General features: G+C 42.5%; 2 protein-coding genes across 2 annotated transcripts; one reads left to right on the plus strand and one right to left on the minus strand.

Moving 5' to 3' along the window:
- Positions 1–595: 595 nt before the first annotated feature.
- Positions 596–2,269, plus strand: LOC112878692. The gene has a single exon (XM_025942914.1). The coding sequence runs from the start codon at positions 596–598 to the stop codon at positions 2,267–2,269; it is 1,674 nt and encodes a 557-aa protein (XP_025798699.1).
- Positions 2,270–8,421: 6,152 nt separating this feature from the next.
- LOC112878693 lies at positions 8,422–11,681 on the minus strand. The gene is made up of 3 exons (XM_025942915.1): positions 11,542–11,681; positions 10,206–11,252; positions 8,422–9,524 (listed from the first exon to the last, which is right to left on the minus strand). Exons 1-3 carry the CDS (start codon positions 11,631–11,633, stop codon positions 8,483–8,485), a joined length of 2,181 nt encoding a protein of 726 aa, XP_025798700.1. The 5' UTR covers positions 11,634–11,681; the 3' UTR covers positions 8,422–8,482.
- Between the last annotated feature and the right edge of the window lie 5,766 nt (positions 11,682–17,447).

A 17,447-nucleotide genomic window follows, 5' to 3' on the forward strand; every position in this document is an offset into this window, starting at 1 on the left:
AGTTGCAGAGGAACCCTTTCGAGTTTCTACCGTTGCCTAACAGCGCCGCCAAGGCTGCCGTTGGCGAGCTGCCGCCGTCCCTGCCCCGAGCGCCGCGACGTGGGATGAGCTGCCGCCGCCGTCCACGAGCGCCGCGGCCCCGAGCGCCGCGCCGTCCACGGGCTGGCGCCGCGGGCCCGAGCGCCGATTCGCATCCACGAGCTGCCGCCGCCGGCCCAGAGCGCCACGCCGTACGTCCACGAGCTGCCGCCATCCCAGAGCGTCGCGCCATCCAGGAGCTGCTGCCGTCCCCGAGCGTCGCGCCGTGTACGAGCTGCTGTCCCCGAGCAGAGCGCCGCGCGTCCACGAGCTGATGAACCGACCCCAAGCTGCAAGGTATCCTCATCAAATTTGTCTGTTGCTTTTGTTTATGCACATTCGTTCATGATTTAGTGATCGAATTCAATTAATTAGGGGTTTTTGTAGTTCATGGCATAGAATTTTGAAGATTCAGACTTCTGTCATGTACCTATCGATATGATCTTGTTTCACTGTCATGTACCTATCGTAATATGGTCTTGAATTCAATTTATGTTAATCAATATAGGGATAGGCAATGGACCGAGGTTGGATGTACAATGTGCCAAGACCACATCCGTCGTACATTCGAAATGTTAGAAGCTTTATTGAAGCAGCCAACAAGCACGCGAATATGCGAAAAAGTAAGGAGATATTGTGCCCATGCATCGATTGTGATAATAAGGTAGCTTGGAGAGATACAGGAGCAATCCAATCACATCTGCTCAAAAGAGGGTTCAAAAACAATTACACGATATGGACAGAACATGGTGAGCTGGATCCGTGTGAAGTGCTTGGTAATGATGAAAGTGCTGTGGGAATGTTAGCTAAAAAGGATGGTAAAGTGGATTCTGTGGATGCCAATCAAGATTTTGTAGAATTTGATTGCGAAGACATGTTGCGCCATATGGATCCAGAAATATTGAGTTCTATGGGATCACAGAAGAAAGATCTACCTAAATTGGAGGGTCTGGAAAGTGCCTCAAAAGAACCTTTCTATGATGAATCAAAGGGCTGTGACAAAGAGTTTACTACACTGTGTACAGTTCTTGAACTTCTTAAGTTGAAGGCTAGCACCGGATGGTCTGATACTAGCTTCACAGATCTTTTAAATTTTCTGTCCCAACTCCTACCAAAACCCAACAAACTACCAACCAGCACTTATAAAGCGAAGAAGCTTATATCTCCCGTAGCTCTGGGTGTGCAAAAAATTTATGCATGTCCGAACCATTATATTCTGTATCGTGGCGAGTTTGAGAACGCAACAAGATGCCCAGTTTGCAATGTCAGTCGATACAAGAAGAGCTACAATCAAGAGTGTGTGAACAAAATCGCGAAGATAAATAGAAACAAGAAAGCCGCTATCGGACCTGAAATTGATGATGACACTTTTGATGACATGGATGGCAAAAGGAGGTCAAAGATCCCAGCTTTGGTGATGTGGTATCTTCCAGTAATTGATCGCTTGAAGCGTTTGTTCTCAAACCCTAGGGAGGCTGAGCTTATGCGCTGGCATGCTAAAAGTCGCAAGCAGAATAACAAACAGATTCGACACCCTGCTGATGCATCACAGTGGAAAACTTTTGATCATATGTATCCTGAGTTTGCCAAAGAAATTAGAAATGTAAGATTTGCTTTGGGCACAGACGGAATGAATCCATTTGGTGAAAAAAGAAGTATACATAGCACCTGGCCCGTGACTCTGACGATGTACAACCTTCCGTCATGGTTGTGTCACAAAAGGAAGTACATTATGTTGACTATTCTTATTCAAGGTCCGAAAGCAGCTGGTGTTGATATTGATGTGTTCCTGGAACCTCTTATGGAAGATATGGTGAAGCTCTGGAATGAAGGAGTTCGAATATGGGATGAGTATCGCCAGGAGTATTTCAACCTAAGAGCAATTATATTTATTACCATCCATGATTCTCCCGGGGGCGCCACACTTTCAGGGCAAAAGACCAAAGGAAAGAATGGTTGTGTAGTGTGCGTGGATGGAACTGCTTCCTTATACCTTAAATCATCCAAGAAGTTGGTGTTCATGGGACACAGGCGGTTCTTGATGAAGCAGCATAAGTACCGAAAGATGAAAGAGGAATTTAACAATGAACTGGAAAGTGAAGGTGCACCAAAGCCTTATAGCGGGAAACTCATTTTTGAAATTGTAAAAAACATTCAGGTTGTATTCGGAAAGGGGAAAAAAACAAAGTAGAAAAGAGAAAGAGAACTGACCCTTCAACTGACACAACTTTCAAGAAGCAATCGATTTTTTTCAAGTACCTCCCATACTGGAAGGATATGGAAATTTGCCACAGCATTGATTTGTTGCATGTAACAAAGAATGTTTTTGATAGCATCATTGGAACCTTACTGGGCATGCCGAGTAAGACAAAGGATGGACTTAAGTCACGCCAGGACCTAGTAGATCTTCAAATCAGATCGGAACTTCATCCAGTGGATAGTGGCAAAGGGAAGCCTTACCTTCCCCCAGCTAGCTACAACTTGACAGTTGAGGAGAAAACAAAAATTTGCAAATATTTGCGTGGGATCAAAGTGCCCACTGGTTTCTCATCCAATATCAGCGATGAAGGACTTGTCTCTATTTGGTTACAACTCTCATGACTGCCATATGATGATGAAGGTGTTCCTCCCAATTGCGGTAAGAGCCCTCGAAATAGAGCATGTCAAAGTTGTCATCACACGTTTGTGTTACTTTTTCAATGCAGTGTCACAAAAAGTAATAGCTTTAGAAGACTTGGACTATCTGAAGGCATACATCATCGAGACTATGTGCAAGCTTGAAATGTGTTTTCCTCCATCATTTTTTGATATGCAAGTACACCTTATCATACATCTCGTGGATCAGATAAAAATATTAGGGCCACTATATTTACATCATATGTTTCAGTTGGAGCGGTACTTGGCAGTGTTAAAAGGTTATGTGCGAAATCGCGCTCACCCAGAGGGTTCAATCATGGAGGGATACACTACAGAAGAAGTGATTGAGAGCTGTATAGATTACATCAGAAATGGAACAATGATAGGTGTGCCTGTACCTAAACATGAGGGTAAACTATGTGGGAGAGGGAGAATGGGCAGGAAAACTTTCCGCGTCGAGGATTACAAGATAGTACATTGTGCTCATGGTAGTGTACTACAACATCTCGCGATAGCCGAGCCTTACATTGAGGAACACCTAGATGAGCTTCGTAAAGAAAATCAGAACCGCATAGAGGACTGGATCACGAGGGAGCACAAATATCGTTTTAGCGAATGGTTAATGGACAAAAACATCCCATCCGGAGACTCTTTGGAAGAGAAAACAATGAGGAATTTGGCTTCTGGACCATCGTGTTTAGTGACATCATGGCAAACATATGACATCAATGGGTACACATTCCACACTAAATCAAAAGACATGAAAAGTGTTATGCAAAATAGCTGTGTTCGTATTGATGCTTTTGACCTACAGGGACAGAAGACCACATATTTTGGATTCATAGAGGAAATATGGGAACTTGATTATGGTCCGAGCTTGAAAATACCCTTATTTAGGTGCCAATGGGTACAACATCCCGGGGGGGTGATAGTGGACAACTACGGACTCACACTGGTAGACTTAAAGAAAGTAGGATATAAAGATGACCCGTGGGTTCTCGCCGAATGTGTTGCACAAGTGTTCTATGTACTCGATCCATCAAATGAGAAGTGCCATGTAGTTATTTCTGGAAAGCAAAAAATTGTTGGAGTTGAGAATGTGGGAGACGGAGATGAGGAATACAATAAGTATGAAGAGATGTCCGTCTTTAATGGTCCTGAGAGAATTAAGCGTGTGGAAAAGAAAATTGATAAGAACTTGAAGCCATACATGCGGAAAAATGGTAGTTCAAGAAAAATTGTATGAATCAAATTGTATTTGTCATGTGTCCGATCGACTATGTATTGTGGTTACCAATGAATTTAAAATCTCTCAAGTTCTCTATGTGTGCTATTTAAATTCATTCACATATATATGGTGGTTTTCTACTAACAATATAAATGCTCATGTTGATGCTAAAGGTCACGGTTAACTGATTTGTTTTGCCTATATGTGCAGCAATGCCCAGGAGAGGTCTCAGCTAGAAACTTCATTTGTTGGAGCTCATTATAGTGTTACATATTAATTTGTTACTTGTAGATTATAGAAATTTCCCTTCTGTGATTCTGTATTTATCTATATTGGACTTGAAAGAATATCGATTCTGTGATTCTGTATTGATCTATATTGGACTTGAGTATATTTCATTTTGTGATTCTGGACGAAGAGCCTCTGTCTATGCAATTTTACTCGGTTTGGTATTCACATACAAGCGGTTCTATTTAGCTTGACCGCTTGTGATACATATCCAGCATCACAAGCGTTCCCTGTTACAGACCGCTTGAGATATGAATCCATCACAAGCGGTTAAGATTCTAAAACTGCTTGTGACACATGTCCCGCATTACAAGCGTTTCGTATTACTGACCGTTTGTGATTTCAAAATTATATCACAGCCGGTCAGGTTAAAAACCGCCTGTGATGGTAATAAACTCACAAGCGGATTATCTTATAAACTGCCTGTGATGTTGACGCGGATATCACATGCGCTTTTTAATTTCGGACCGCTTGTGATACTTAAATATCACAAGCGGTTTGAATGGCCTGGCACATCTCAAACGGTTTTCGAACCTAGCCGCTTGTGATGGAAAAAGGCTACCGCTTATGTAGAGCCATATTGTACTAGTGGCACTGTAGGAAGCATCAGCTTTTTTGTGCTTGTTGTGGCCACAAGATTTATTTACAATAGAATTATTAGGGTCATTTTATCTTTACAAGCTCTAAAATTCCTAAGACCGTGATGATATATAGCAAAGTAGTATATATTAGCTAGGGTCAATAACTTTCTCCGATCCTCCCTGAATTCCTCTATGTTAAGAACACACTCAGATCATTAGTAGATACGTAGCCGCATTTCTCACGGCCGCCTTTCCACACACAGTACGGTTCAGGTCACTTTAGAAAAACAACCACGGCCCGTTCCGATCCCTTTCGTTTCTTTATGGATCTCAATAAGATTGTTTTATGGCCGGATATCTTAATCTGATTGTTTTATGGCCTGATATCTTAATTTGTGTGCTTTCGTAGAGAATGAAGGATCCCATCATCAGTTCGTTTCTTGGTGCTTAATTAAGGAGGCGGTGGAAAAGTCTGCATATAACCCCTAAAGTATTGGGTTCGTCTACTTAACCTTCTAAACTGTAAAATCGGATATTGAACATTCTGAACTATTCAAAATCGTGTAAATAACCCCTTAGATGTGGTACTAGTAGAGGTAGTTTTTCTTTTTCTTCCAGTTACTCATCACGTAGTGGTACACACTGGTCTAAATTACCAAGGATGCATGATTGAACAATCTGTAGTGGCCTGAGGTAGATGCCCTTATCACCCTATGGAAGAGATGCGGAAAACAAAGGGTGGGAGAGATGTGTATAAAGGACGATTCTTCCAAAGCCCAGGGTTAGCTCCGACCTTTCAGGTGAGATGTGCACCTTGGTTCCTGGAACTACTACTCCCCTGAAAGCTTTTGATTTTCCTAAACAAAAATGATTTCTTGGCAGGTTTACATGGCACCTGTGGTTGGTCCGAAATACAAGCTCCTGGCACGGTACGGAAACAATGTTCAAGAGGTAAGGACTCGAACCTCAGAGAGTTAGTTCAGGTGAGATGTCCAAGTAGATTAGAGACAAAATAGCTTTTTAGGATTGGATACTAATAGGCGACCTCATGCAATGATACGTTATCTTAAGACGACTGCACAAACAATCTCCACAATAGTTTGTCACTTTTATTGTCTTAGTTTGTCACTTTTATTGTCTTATAGTAGTACCATATCCTTTAATTTGTGGAATGAAAAAGAAAATATTATGAGTAGTATGACAATGACAACTCGTACAATGATGAGTAAGCGGTCTCATGGTCCTTAATTTTACCTTATGAGACGGTTGTTTCGCGAAGCAACCACCTCATTCTCTCTCCTCCACATCATCAAAAATCCTACGTGGATCTGCATGAGACAACCTACGAGACCGCTGACGTGTAGCAATATACTTGCCCAATAGTTAGCGTTTTGTATGGAAGTAGATTGAAAACATAATATAGCTGCCCACACGTGCTATTGTGCAGTGATGGTGGAGATCGACAACACTCGGAAAAGAAAAGTTGAAAGAGGCAATTTTAATGCGCACTGATAGGGTTAGCTGAATAGCTAGGATCTCCATGACGCGCATTTGATGGGATCGGTTTCTCGGGTTGCTCCTTCGTATAGTAGCATATATATTTTTTTAATAATAGAACAAGGTTCCGGCCGCTACACCCCCCCTGGAGGATACAGGAAAGCCGTTCCATATACATCATACATATATCATGGGATTTCCATGATGCCCATGAGTTTGATGCGTAGAACATGTGGATGTATTTTGTTTTCGCTTCCCTTCCCTTCCGGGGAAGGGTTTGATGCGTAGAACATGTGGATGTATTTTGTTTTCGCTTCCCTTCCCTTCCGGGGAAGGGTTGAAGCTTAGGTCTGTACAAAAAATCCTGTGAATCCTGATGGTGCAGTGCAAGCCATGGGCTCTTGGGCTCCTGCGCCAGAACTGAGCATGCTCTTGGGCAATGCATCCATGAACGAGGTGGTTTCTCCAGCTCTGTCTTGTCCCAGCCACATATGGGTTTATATCAGGTTAAAATTTCTACGAAGAGATTGGCAACCTAGCTGGATTGGAACAGCATACGGAGTATATCTGGTTAAAAGTCACTAATAATAAAGCAGAGAAGAGACTTGATTTTGTTTCATGGCTGCGGATCCTTTTTTCTCGGTACAGTGACAATTTGTAATAATTCATTTCGTTGCAGCAATCACGTTGTCATCGTGTCTCCATTTGAAGTTCCATATGTTTAACACCGCCGGCTGGGTCGTGGAGGGGGTGGAGAAGGCAGGAGAGGCGCGGCCCAGGAGGCATGGGCAGCGCGGCAGCGGGAGGGACGACGGGGCCGAGGATCGGTGGCGCGCTAGGGTCAGGATGGGGTGAGATAGGATACCATATAGAAAGGTATTGAGGGAATCATCACACACCCACTGTTAGGGTGTCTTTTATATATAGCCATGTACAAGTGTAGTACAACATGCAGTACAAGTAAAGTAGAATTTATGGTACAAGAAGCTAAGTTATACATTTATCCTAATATTTTAGGGTCGCTATCTGCAGGTCATCCCTAAGCTTCTCAATTGAATCAACTAGATTAGCTACTTGGTCAAATTTACTCCATCCGTTCCAAAATATGAGTCGTTCTGGTTTTTTTAGATACATAGCAGAGGATATGCATGTAGATATAGTGTACTCCCTCCATCCCAAAATAGTTGATGCTATGGTATTCGTGCCAGTCAAAATTTTTCAAGTTTGACCAATGTTTGACAAGGCGCTCTTCCGAGGCGCGCCTAATCGCTGGGCGGAGGGGTCTTGCAGAGCCTAGGGGGTAGGCAGTCCCCTAGATGATGGCAGCAGAGATGACGTGAGATGGCGGAGGAGGTAGGGACTAGTGGCAGAGGAGGTGGAAGAGGAGGCAGGGCCGGGTGGGCTGGCAGCGGAGGAGGGGGAAGAGGAGGCACGAGCAGGCGAGGGGGTGGAGGGAGAGGAGGCAGGGGCGGGTGGTGGAGGAAGAGGAAGCATGGGCGATGGGTGGGTGAACGAGGAACTGAGGGAGCGGTGAGTGGATAAGAGGGGAGGTGGGAGGTGGGTTAGGTTGTTTTATATGTATATATGTGTACGTGCTAATGCCTAGAAAAACATCTTGAAACGCATAGCCTCTCCTAGGCTTTAGGCGGCGGATCACCGCCTAGAGAACGCCTAGCGCCTTCCCCAACATTGAGTTTGACTTAGATTTGTAGAAAATATTAGCAACATTTATATCTCTAAATAAGTTTATTATGAAAATAGATTCAAAGATCTATCTAATAATACTAATTATATACTATAAATATTAATATTTTCTTGTATATATTTGATCAAAGTTAAAAATAGTTGACTCGTTGAAAAGCGAGAACGACAACTACTTTAGGGAGTATGCCTAGATACATAGCATCGTAGCTTTTATCTATCCAGAAAAGCCAAAACGACTTATCATCGTTATCATTTGAAACATAGGATGAGTGCATACCTTCTGTCTGCTGGTGCAAAAGCTAGAGACACAAGTTGAGGTGGATAAGTTACTTAGATGAAGACATATTCAGGAACATCAAGATTGAGAAAGATAGGGAGAGATATAGCGGTGAGAAGAAAAAGGACATATATTATTGTATCATGAGTGGAGGAAATATCAATTACATACAGAATTGATCATAATTCGTGTTTAAATTGAAAAATTTAGAATCACGAGGAGCATCTTGACATGGGTGACAAACTCCCCACCAGCACATAGCTGTTTAGTGTGGAAAGCGGCATCACAATTAAAGGCAATGTAGCAGAGCATCTCCACCCATACCATCGCGATCATGTCCCAGCGACCCACCTCCTCCCCTATTCGAAGGAACTCCCGTGAGATTTTGTTAGCTTCTGAAAACACAACATCGTGGATATTCTGGATAGGCCTCCCATCAACTTTTTGGTAAATTATGATATCCAAATTGTTCAGCAATGTCCGTCGAATGCCATTGAGACTGTCAATATCGTACACAGTGACCATTGCTTTGCACTTGACAAGAAGATACATGACGTAATTTGATAACTCCCGGATCGAGCTTTTCAACTTATAATCCTTACTACTACTACTACTACTACTAGCAGTAGTAGTGGTGGTGTCAGTGTCAGCCTGATCATCTAGAGTAGCAGTAGCAGGGGTGGTGTCAGTGTCAGCCTGATCATCTCGTAGGCATAGCTCTGTAACTATGTGCCAAAGAAAAACACTTTCCACAAACCCCAAATCTTGGAACATACTAACCTCAGGTGCTCGTTGTGGTGCTTCACTGCTTTCTTTTTTCTTCTTTGTTCTCCCGAGGACCTCGATGAGGTTATTGACGAGCTGCACTACTTTGGGCAGCCTGCTCTGGCTGAATAAGTGAGGATAGACCCACAGTTGAGCCCACTGGCCATGGAATTTGGTCAAGTCCAACTCCGATCGTCTAGATGAAATGGCATCTAATGTCTGGAGCATTTTATGAAGGACTAGATTCTTTAGGTCTGCAGATACTTCGACAGGCTTGGTGCAGGCTCGTCCTTCAATGCCGACACGACGCTTCATCCATTCCAGCCATCCTGCAGTAGTTTGTCTCTCCTGGATGCACCAGTCAACCATGTTCAACTGTTGCATCTTCCCTGACCACTCCACTCTGCTTTCTACACGACTGAGACATTTGATGATGCTGTACAATACGCTGTCTGCAACAGACGAGGTTCTGCATCCATACGCCCCGTGGGCATTCATTCAGATACGGCCATAAGAATGTGAAACTGAAATTCTTCAAAAATAAATTAATTTTATCCTCTCCCATCCTAAAATATATGTGAGTAATAACTAAACTGAAAAAATATACATATGTTACATGACATGCATGTGAGATCTCTAAATTGATAATTTTAAGTACATTCATATGGTGCCAACTTTGTAGTTTTTAATAGATAGTATATTATGAAAGAAATTAATGATCAAAATTTCATATATATTGGAGACCATGTAAAAAATAACTTTTACGCTATATGTATGTATGTATGTATGTATGTATATATATATATATATAAATGAGTATGGTCATATACTCCATGTATGGTCATATAGTTAAAATATATACTATCATAGATGGTCTAGTATGATCACGTATATCTCGTACATACCTTTTATACCTTTTATTGGGTCAGATACGCCCTACATCATGAGATACATATGTAGAAGTAGCTACAAGCGCGTGCAGAATGGAATTTTCATATATATATATACACACACACACATACATACTTGGACCGAGGGAGTACTACTTTACACAAACAAAAGTATAATTCTTGTTTTATAAACAACAAGATATATTATGGAATGGAGTACAGTAGTAATATATATCGGGATCAAGTGTGTTTGTTTGTACCCGAGAAATTTCCATGGTGAATACGATGACAAGAGCCACAGCAAGACAGATGATATCTCCAATGCAATGGCCCCCACAAGTAATATGTAAGATATGGTTATGTCAGCTGTCTTATAGTAGGTGTTCCCCTTGTGATCAAGCCTGGTGGATACAACAAACAGAACGAGGGCAATACTTGTTAGGGCAAATGTGGTCAGGCGGCAGCACGCTGCCATGAGGTTTCCTCCAAACTTGGTGTACAAGTGGTCGTAGATCAATGAGAGATGGATCTCAGCCAACTTGAATAACATGTCGTCCGTGTCTGAAGATCGACATCTCAAAAATATTTCTACAGATCCCCAAAATGATTCTGTTAAAGAAGTGGGAGCTGTGAGATAATCTTTCTTCGCTACGTCCATCAAGAAATCCAAGCTTAGGCTGAAGCCATTGGTGGCCAGCTCCATGACTCTCTCGAAATCTCTCTCTTGCTTATGTGAAATGATGCATGCTAGCTCGTGATTGTAATTAATCATTTCATACTTGATAAAGTTGCTGTTTTCCGACGACGACATCGATGATGTTGGCTGGGCTCTCTTGAGTGCCGCTATCCTCGCGGCATAGCTGGTCATCCCAGCGATGAACATGAGCGTCGTGGGAGCCACCAGCTGCTTGTCGCCTCCTCGCCACTGCCTGCACACGACATAGATGGCCAGCGACACCTGGGTGGCCAGGTTCAGAAGGTGACGCTTCCACAGCGCACAATCCTCCATGGAGAAGGCTGTGATGGTCTCCTGCCCGCCGAGGTGGAGCAGCAGGAATGGAGCCCAGAAGAGCACTATCTGGTGGCGCGGGTCATCACCCACAAGTAGCGTGAGGCGGCCGAGGAGGTAGACTGCCACAGTGTCCGCTGATAAGTAAGCGAGCCAGAGCAGCACGCTGAGCACGACGGAGCGGTACAGTTTCCGGAAGACGGCGGAGAAGAGGAGGAAGACCTGTAGGGAGAAGCTCACCAACACCAAGCATTGGATCTCCCAATCGTTCCACAGATTTTGTGCATGGGATACCAAGCTGCAGTTCAATAGATACATGCATATTTCAATAATTTACTTGCATGAGAAGAAGATATAATATATAATACTCTCTCCGTCCCAAAATATAATAACTCCTTTTTTAAGTTAAAAATTCTAACTATAAATAGCGTATAAATCAAAAAGATTGATCATGAAATAAAATGATGTTACAATATGTAGGTTCTGAGAGGTACCAAAATTTTCAGTGTAAAATTTAGTACCTCTAGAGGTACCAAATTTACACTAAAAATTTTAGTACCTCTCAAATTTCTCTTGTGCTGAATTACCTGTGCTGATCCTGAGCCGCGGCGGGAGGGTAGCTCAACTCACGCCACCGCTGGTCGCAGACGCAGACTTGACTGTCCCTCAGCGTCCTCATCTCATCATACTATACAAACAAAATATACCAAGTACAGTTAGCAATACAGACAGAGGGCGCGCGATGTGATTCTAGCTAGTTCCGTTTATTTATGCTTCTTCGTTATTCTTTTCTTGCTTTGAAGCACAAGGTTGGAACGAATCCTTTTCTGCAAGCAGGGTGCAGGCCAGAACAGATTCTCTTTTGCTTTTGATTTGCTTGCGCAGTCATTAGAAGCGACGCATATGATTCGCCGTGGACGATGTACCTGCCGTCGCCGGCGAGGATGAGATCAGAACTGGGGCCGAGTTAATTTGTATTTTCAAGTTTGATTGTAATTTCCTTTTATTTATTTAACTTTGTGGTTTTGCCCCTGTTTCGTTTAGAGGAGTTAACTGTGTTAGTTCAGCTAAAAAAGGACTAATTTCTCATGTCAATTTGTCCTTAGGATTTTAACCTCTATTTTCACACCAAATATTTGAACAACATTTTAAAATATTTTTATATCAAAATTTGCAGATATTTCAAATCTATGCCAAATTAACAAGTAACATATGCTTAATCAACCGTTGGTGAAAGCTGGGAGGGTTAGATATTATGAATACATTTGTGTCGGTGCTTTTTTCCACATTCAAATACATTTGTGACGTTAGTATTCTTATTAGATACTGGCACCTATTAGATAAGATAGTTCACTAGAAAATTGGCTCACCTTTGGTGCGCGCCCTTGCTACCAGCCCTGAGTCTATGTCTGTTCTTGGTAAATTAGCTGTAAATATGATGATTAAGTTTCCCTGATGAGTATATGCATCCTTCTATAATTTATTTTCGAAATCAAGCTCACTGTGGAAAGTAAATTTTAAGTATGAAATATATGGTATAAAAATAACTGTCACAGAGTGCTGCTATTCCTGGTACGTTTAAGAAACAAATGTCAAGAATAACTAGTGGAGATGTACGTGCCACAGGCACGCATTTAAAGAATAATTATTTAAAAATAATTGGATTGCATCAAGACTATTAAAAATTTAATTTATTTATTAGTATACCATAACAACCCAATCTAATCTAATACAAGCTAATCGAATTCCTTATTCCTTAGATTACAAAACTGGTTGAACATCAGCATGATTATATGGAATTAGTGGATGAATTCTTATATTTCTTATAGATTAGTAAAGAAATTAGTGAATCGAATCAAATATGGAAATAACTGGTGAAATACATGGGATATTCATTGGACGCATTCACTCAAAATGCATATATATTATTAGGGTACTATATGCCTAAAAAAGAGTAATAAGGGATGAAACATGCCTTACATCACCGTAATAGCTGCAAGAAGATTTGCTGCAAAAGATTGAAAAGATTAAAAAAGATTGCCTTTGGGGGGTAAGGGCCCACCGAGCTCGACCCGCAGCGAACCCACAGACAGGCTCAGCGCAGGGAGCTCGATGGGCTCGAATCCACACCATCATCATCAGGCGTGGCAAAGGTATCAAAAATGGTGTCTCAAGCGTGCGAATTTTGGAATTTCGAAGGAGCATTGGAAAACTGCGCTTAAAAATTGGTCTCGCTTGCCTTGTGCTAAAAAAAATAAGTCCTAAAACCAAATTTCTGCATTTTCTTTTTTAAGGAATAAACTAAATATTACATAACATGTCCTGTTTAAGGGCAAAGGGTACACCAATTTTGCTAATCCAAAACTTTCTACATTTTCAAGAAAAAAAATCAAGAACCTATGATTTCAATCTGAAGAACCTATTAAGAAAAATTAGGTAATTCTTGTGATTTTTTGAGGAACCAATCAAGAACTGAAAGAAGAAAAACATGAAGCAATCCATGAAATGCTTGGCCCAGTGGGAGTTAGACACATAGATGCTCGAGGGGGAAGGTCATGCTCCACTTATACTTTATTAGAGGAAGAATCAAATCCACAAATTTCTAAAGTATAGGGGGACAAAAGGATCAAGAACAATTTTCTTTTACGAACCACCAAGAACTGAGATGGAAGGGAGCCAAACCTGCAGGTGCTTGATGGAAGAGGGTCATGCTCCGCTGGATCCTTTTTGCCAGCATCGTCCACATCCTTGTGCTGGTGGATCAGCACCCGGTGGAGGAGTGCTGCCATCTACTCACAGTTGCAAGACAAATCAGAAGTTGGACGAACGGGCGTTGGTGCCGACGACCATGCAATGTGCGATGTTAGGAGGGGCAGGGAGAATGGGGAACGCCGGCGACGACCAGTGAAATGCGGATGATGTGGTACGCCGGTGACCTAAGATATGATTTCAACATCCTGATGAACAACATCTCCTGACTAACCAACAACATAAAATTGCTATTCGCAACAAATATTGCAAGGCAGACCTGGGCATTGGATGCGATGTCCTGTTGCTCTTGTGGCAGCAGATGCTTGGCGCAGCTTTAACCCCCTTCCGATCGGTGGAGAGGTCATATCTTGGAAGAAGAAATCAGATGGTAGCAGCAATGGGTTACTACTTAACTCTAGAGGTGTATGGCTTTATAGGTGTGGTGATGGAAGGCAGAGAGACATTATACTTTTTGAAAGGCTTCCTGGGGCAACCAGAGCACCTGCAATTAGCTCCTTAATTGATTGACAGGGATATCTTGATTTAGTATGGAAAGAATTTATACTGCTTAATTTATGCACCTCCATTTATACTACTCTATTTCGTATTTGTCCGTATGAGTGATTCATAAGTAAGAAAAAAATATTTATATGTCGAGTATTTTTTCATAAGGGAAGAAATATGCGGGGATCAATTTTCTTCCTTAATTGTGCGCGTCTTGATGTTGCAATTAGCCTCATGATTGATTGATAGGGATATCTTGTTTTATTTAGTATGAAAAGAATTTATACTATTTAATTTATTCTTCTCCATTTATACTACTCTATTTCCTATTTATGCATAAGAAAATAAATATGCGGGATCTATTTTCTCCCTTAATTGTGCATGTGAGGGTGCTCCATGCGGTGGGTGGGTATGTAGAAGACTTTGGTGTAAAAAGAATAAGGATTTTGGCAGAAACATTTTAGAAACATCAATTTCATGGGTCTCCACACCTCCTGTCAAACCTCCCGTGCTTGTCAATATTTTACCGCCACGCCCACTGAGGGATACCTCTGAGGTGGTGAGTTTGTAGGTAGGGTGTCGCCGAGATCTGGAACTCGAAGGTGCAAAGGTACACAAGGTTTTAGACATGTTCGGGCCGCTGAGTGCGTAATACCCAACATCCTGTGTGGTTTGTATTAGCTTTGATGATGATTCTCTCGAGGAGGTCCTGTCCGCCCTTATATAGTCTGGGGGACAGGTTTATATGGAAGTCCTAGTCGGGTACAAGCCCAGGAGTCCTACCCGACTACTTCTCGAGTAGTTTTCTACCGTGTCCGATTAGTCTAACTACTGTACGAGTAATCCTACTGCATTGCGAGTAATTATAACAGATGTAGGGCGTGGGTCATGTCCATCTCGTATCCTAGGAGAAGTGTGCCACGTGGACAGTCCCGTGTGCCCGGTCTAATAAGCCCCCGAGCTCTTCGTAGCCGAGTGCTACAGGTGTCCAAGTACTTCTCAAGGCGTCTTTGAGTTCTCCCGAACTCCATCTTGAAGGTGTCCTCCGAGTACTTTCTTAGCTGCGTCGAGTCTGTGAGATGCTCATGCCCAAGTAGTTATCTAGTCTTCTTTATATAGGGTGCGATTAAACTCGCACTCCATATGGAGTAACCCCCGAGCCTTAGGTTAACTCGTAGAATCAAGTTGAGGGTCAATTTAATCTTGAGTCTTCTATCCTTATCTTCCAGCAAATTTGAAAAATAAGTCGTTGATGACACGTGTCTCGCAGCCCCCGAGCCTTGAATCCAAATTCCCAGGTTTTGAAATAAAGGATTCAAAGAATCGTGGCATGCAATGTATGACGGAAAAAAGTTGATGGTTAACATGGGCAAATTGGTGTAGTAAATTTGAAAACTTCTTTTCTCAGGATAAATTCCCTAAAAAATGATTAAACAAATTACGTCTCCAACAAACCTCCGAAGTTACCTCTCAAATCAATCTTTGTTCCCTGAGTCAATGACTAAATAAGACCTCTGGGTAATAATATGAAAACCCTTATTTCGGAATAAAAATTCCAGAAATAATGGTTAACAAATAACTTCCCAAGATAAATCTAAAAAGCCTCTTGGATCGGGTATTGTCGAGTAGTTTTACAACATCTAGCGTTGAAACATGAGAGCTGTTCTTCAGCACAATGTAATCAAGATGTGAAGTTGAAGTAGTCGAACATATGTGTAACGAGTCGAAAACAAGTAATATGTTACTGGAAAATAAGGGAGCGAGACCCCTTCAGCAGACTTGCGCGCAATACCAGTCGTAAACTAGTAGAACGGTATTGTACTAGGAGTATGAGCGCAAGCCCTTTCGGTAACCCAAGATACTAGTCGGAAACTAGTAATAAGTTACTGGAAGTATGGGAGCGAAGCCCTTCAGTAAACTTGTGTGTAGTACCAGTTATAAACCGGTAAAACAGAGTTGTGCTGGTAGTATCAATCACCAGGCACCCATAGAAGATGACCCTAGTTGATCAAGGATGAAACCGAGGCAGATGTTTCAAGAATTTGGCACCTCCTGGCCATCCGGGTACTCTAAGCGATAAGATCCAGGGCCCGTAACTTGTGCACAATGAAAGGTCTTTCCCATCATGAGTTAAGCTTGTATAGCCTAGAATCATCCTGTATCATCGGAAAACATATCTCCAATGTTGAAAGAGCGTCGTTGAACGTTGCTATCATGGTAACGACGAATCCTTGTAAGTAACGGGTCGACTGCAATAATGCATTTCATTGAATTTCTCGGCTTGAGTCAAGCTCGAGATGTCTTGCGGTGTCAGCCTCGTCTTCTTCAACATCTTAGTCATGGAGACTTCCACATCACGTCAGCTGGTAATATAGCTTCAGACCCGTATACGAGAAATAAAGGTGTTTGGCCTGTGGCTTTGCTTGGCTGTGTGCGAAGCTCTCAGACTACTGATGAGGTCTCATTGATCCACTTGCCGCCCTTTTTGCTGTTCTCGTCATAGAGTCGTTTCTTCAATCCATCAAGAATCAAGCCGTTGGCGCGCTCAACCTGGCTATTGGTCCGCGGGTGAGCCAATGAAACATATTTGACTTCAATGGAGCTGCGTTCATAGAAATTTCAGAAATAATGCGAGTGGAAATTGGATCCTAAATCTGTTATAATAGTGTTTGGAAAGCCAAAACGGTGTAAGATATCGCAGATGAAAGTAACCACTTGATCTGCAGTGAGCGTTGCAATTGGCTTATACTCGATCCACTTGGTAAACTTGTCGAAAGCCACCACACATGTGTAAAACCTCCTAGCGCAGTTGTTAGGGCCTATCATATCCAGGCCCCAATATGCAAACGGCATGAAGTGGTATAGTGTTAAGTTTGAGCCGGAACATGAGGCTGTTGCCAAAGAATTGGCAGTTGGTACACCGACGAACGAGTGATTCAGCATCTGCCAAAGCAAATCGGCCAGTAGAACCAAATCGAAATGCCTTGCTGACTAGTGTGCGAGAAGCAGCATGTTCCCGCATATGCCTTCCGTGAATCTCTTGGAGTGTCTCTTTGCCCTCCTCCGTGCTGACACACTTCATGAGTATGCCTGACGCTGATCCACGCTTGTACAACTTGCCCCCGACTAGAATGTATCCTTTGCTGCGCCGTAGGATGCGAGTAGCTTCAGCGTCTTCTGGGTTGACGCCGGGGGGTAGTTTGTGCTTCTGGATGTAGTTGATGAAGCCACCCTCCAG

Source organism: Panicum hallii, unplaced genomic scaffold (genome assembly GCF_002211085.1).
Source record: "Panicum hallii strain FIL2 unplaced genomic scaffold, PHallii_v3.1 scaffold_412, whole genome shotgun sequence".
Lineage (NCBI taxonomy): Eukaryota > Viridiplantae > Streptophyta > Magnoliopsida > Poales > Poaceae > Panicum > Panicum hallii.

Excerpts from the sequence above, each read along its gene's own strand:
- LOC112878692 (XM_025942914.1), top strand. The coding sequence starts at position 596 with ATGGACCGAGGTTGGATGTACAATGTGCCAAGACCACATCCGTCGTAC.
- LOC112878693 (XM_025942915.1), bottom strand. The coding sequence starts at position 11,633 with ATGAGGACGCTGAGGGACAGTCAAGTCTGCGTCTGCGACCAGCGGTGG. Across the intron at positions 11,253-11,541 it reads GCGGCTCAGGATCAGCACAG|CTTGGTATCCCATGCACAAA; the intron begins GTAATTCAGCAC and ends ATTGAACTGCAG. Across the intron at positions 9,525-10,205 it reads TCACCATGGAAATTTCTCGG|AACCTCGTCTGTTGCAGACA; the intron begins GTACAAACAAAC and ends GTATGGATGCAG.